Source organism: Notolepis coatsorum (assembly GCF_963971535.1).
Source record: "Notolepis coatsorum genome assembly, chromosome: 6".
NCBI classification, from domain to species: domain Eukaryota; kingdom Metazoa; phylum Chordata; class Actinopteri; order Aulopiformes; family Paralepididae; genus Notolepis; species Notolepis coatsorum.
In genome coordinates this window covers 136,676,504-136,679,843 of record NC_140170.1, presented here as the reverse complement: position 1 = coordinate 136,679,843, position 3,340 = coordinate 136,676,504, and the positions used below count along the sequence as shown (strand labels likewise).

General features: G+C 48.6%; 1 protein-coding gene across 1 annotated transcript; it reads right to left on the bottom strand.

Annotated features, from left to right (window-relative positions):
* Nucleotides 1-414: 414 nt before the first annotated feature.
* Nucleotides 415-1,926, bottom strand: LOC311229672 (amphoterin-induced protein 1-like; the record flags this gene model as incomplete). The annotated part of the gene is made up of 1 exon (XM_084315747.1): nt 415-1,926. One exon carries the CDS (start codon nt 1,924-1,926, stop codon nt 415-417), a length of 1,512 nt encoding a protein of 503 aa, XP_084171873.1.
* Nucleotides 1,927-3,340: the final 1,414 nt, after the last annotated feature.

Below are 3,340 nucleotides of genomic sequence, written 5' to 3'. Positions count from 1 at the left end.
AAAATTGTGGCAAGTATATATTCATAAGACTTTCTTTCTTAATGACTTAGTCCAGTGTTTTCTCTTTTACTAGAAAGACGATAACTTTTGAATATTTCTCACAACAATCACACCATATGACCTTTAGAATTATGTAAATTTATCATTAAGTTACTTAAAATATCAATGAATAGAAGCAAAACAACCATGTCATGCCAACCACATCCTCCTCATTTGGTAACCAGTTCTTGTGTTGAATAAAATAAAGCTAATTGTCACTATTCAAATAAACATTCACATGTCCATTGAATGGCCGTAACTTCCCTCATCAAATGCATAATATAAAGTTCTATGAAGCAGTGGCCTCACTGTCACACTATCATCTTGATCTGCAGGCTCACTGTCACACTACCATCTTGATCTGCAGGCTCACTGTCACACCACCATCGGCGTATCGGAGCACACGGAGCTGACAGACTCTGCGTCGGACTTCCTCCTCCTCCGTCCGTCTCCCTGCCACTCCTCCTCCTCCTCCTCCCCTATCGGTTTCAGCCTTCCATTCTGCTCCATCTGGTCCTTGGGTTCCAGGAAGGCCACATGCCTGTTGAACAGAGCCCTGGCACCCCCCCCTGCTGCCCCTTCTCGCCCTGCCTCCTCCGGTATGTGAGAGACGCTGACGGTGGAGGAGTGAAGGCTGTCCCCAGGGCTGCCCTTGTTCACACCCCGCCCAGGACAGCAGAGGCAGTGGCAGGGCGTGAGGTAGAGGTAAACGAAGATCATGATCACACTGGCCACGCATCCCGCAAGGGTGGTGTAGGCCGTCTTCATGCCCTCCAGCCCACCACCCATAGTGAAGTTGTACACGATCACAGTCACATACAGGGTCTCGTTGAGGATCTCGCCCGTGGCATAGCAGGTGTAGACCCCCGAGTCCTCTGCCTTGAGGGGCCCGATCTGGAGGCTGTAGTCATGACGAATCACAGCGCTGTGATTGGCGGAGGGCACCTGGATGTTACCGGGCAGCACCCATCTCTTCTGCATGTGTCTCTGCCTGGTGTCGCAGTCCAGCACCAGGTGCTGGTTCAGAAAGGCCTCCTTGTCCATGATGTTAACCTCGCTGCAGTTCAGATGGATCCTGGTCAGATCCAGTATGATGGCCTTTTCCTTCTGTGACCCTGGCAATAGACAGGTGTGGTCATTTCTGAAGTCGGTAGCAGAGGTGAGCTGCTGGAGGTGCCAGCGTGCCAGCGTGCCATACAGCTCACAGCTACAGGGCAGAGGGTTACTGTGGAAGAAGAGGCTGTTCTTGATCCAGGCGGGCAAACCCTGGAGCTCCTGGAGGGGCATATTTTTTATCCGGTTGGAGGAGACATCCAGGAGGGCGAGGGTTTCCAGACGGCTCCTCTCCTTGACCAGCTCCATGGGGAAGCGGGAAATCTGATTATGGCTTAGGTAGAGCCTCTGCAGTTTAAGGAGGCCAGAGAAGGCAGTGCGGTCTATCTGTGAGATGTGGTTGTTGTAAAGCAGCAACACTTCCAGATGCTCTAAAGGCTCAAATATAAATTCCTCCAAAATTCTGAGGCCATTTGAGGATAGGTCCAAGTGGCGCACCCTCGTCACATAGACAAAGGCCTCAGAGGAGAGGAAAGTGAGACCATTGTTGCTGAGCAGGAGGCTGTGCAGTCTGCTGAGTTTGACAGTGGTCCAGTCGGCATGCAGCCGCGTAATGGAGTTGAAGCTGAGGTCCAGCACTGCCGTGTAACGTGGGAGAGCCAGGGGTACGTTGGTCAGGTTCACCTTGGAGCAGCTGATGATGTTGCTGGCGCAGACGCATGTCTTGTGGCAGTTGAGGGGGCTCGCCATGAACTGCCCATTGACGCCAATTGTGGGCAACAGTAGGACCAGAGGTAGAATATTTAGGAACAACCTTCTATAAGCTACTCCCATGGTGTAGTGAGAAATACAGAGCTGCCCTCCCATCCTACTGAAGCAGGGGAACAATGTTGTAGAGGCGGTTATAATGTTGTCCTCATGGTCTTCACGACTACAGGGACATATTCCACAATGAATGAGTGAATTGATAGTCAAAACAGAAGATTATATGTCAATAAACTTATTGTGAAATAGTTTATCATGCAGGCAGGAATTCTTTGACAAAGCACACATTTTGTATTAACCCTTTCAGGTGTACAAGCTCAGCATGTGGGATTAGAATTTTGAGAACGGAACATTCTAATAATGATGACAATGGCTACTGGCCACTGAAATTTTAGAATTGTATATATAATTCTGAGAGAAAAAAAACATTCCAAAACCGTACACTTGAAAGGGTTAAGCAATACAGGTGCACTGCACCAGCCAAGCTAGGTCAAAAAGTTCGGTTAGGCCTACATAGTAAAAAATTAAAGATTGACCAAAATGGGCCCACGTGAATTATTTCATGGTTTTTTCCCTGTTGTAATAAAAACAACTACCGTATTCTGTTTTTGAATAGCTTAGTTTGCAGGATTCGTCCCATCCCGTTATAGCACCATATTATCTTGAATATTCTAACACAAGTAGCCCAGCTAAGACCGCAGGTGCCATTACCTCTCGGTTCTTCTTTAGGACGCAGAGCAAAGGGTTTCGTCCATAAACACGAGCCTTCGAGAGGATCCGTCACCGGACATCATCCTCCCCTCCCGCAACAACGAATAGCAGCCCGTTTGCACAGTCCGGTCCGGTCTGTGATTCACAGTCTATTATGCAGCGGCGAGTCTTCTACTCTTCTTCACGACTGTCGCAAGGTCTGCGTTCCTACCGCGGAAAAGAAGAAGACACAACCTGATTGATATCGTTCAGTGACCAGTAGACCCGGAGGTGTGTCACACTCGTATGCACATGCTCGCTCTCTCTCTCTCTCCTCATCTCGCTCGCTCTCTCTCTCTCTCTCTCTCTCTCTCTCTCTCTCTCTCTCATCATCTCTCCTCTCTCTCTCCCCCCATAACACACACTAAACAAGGTCGTCTCTGCAATTATTATGCGGAGCATGAACAACCGTTCGCAACACGTATCTAAGCACATTCAGTGTTACAGGTCAACCTTGGAGGAATGATACATGTTTCTAGATCTGGGGGAAGCAGTTATACATCTCAGTCTTCACACAGAGGCTTGAGGACATCCATGCACACACCACACGTACTGTACACGCATACAGTACATTCGCGCGCGACACACACGCACACACACGCACACATTTGTGCGTTGTAATGGAGTGTAAGGCAGCAAGGCTATTGAGTCAGTGATTCTCAAACCTTTCCGTGTTAACTGTCAAGGACCTCCAAATAGACACCTAATAGGACCCCCCATTTGAAAATATTCT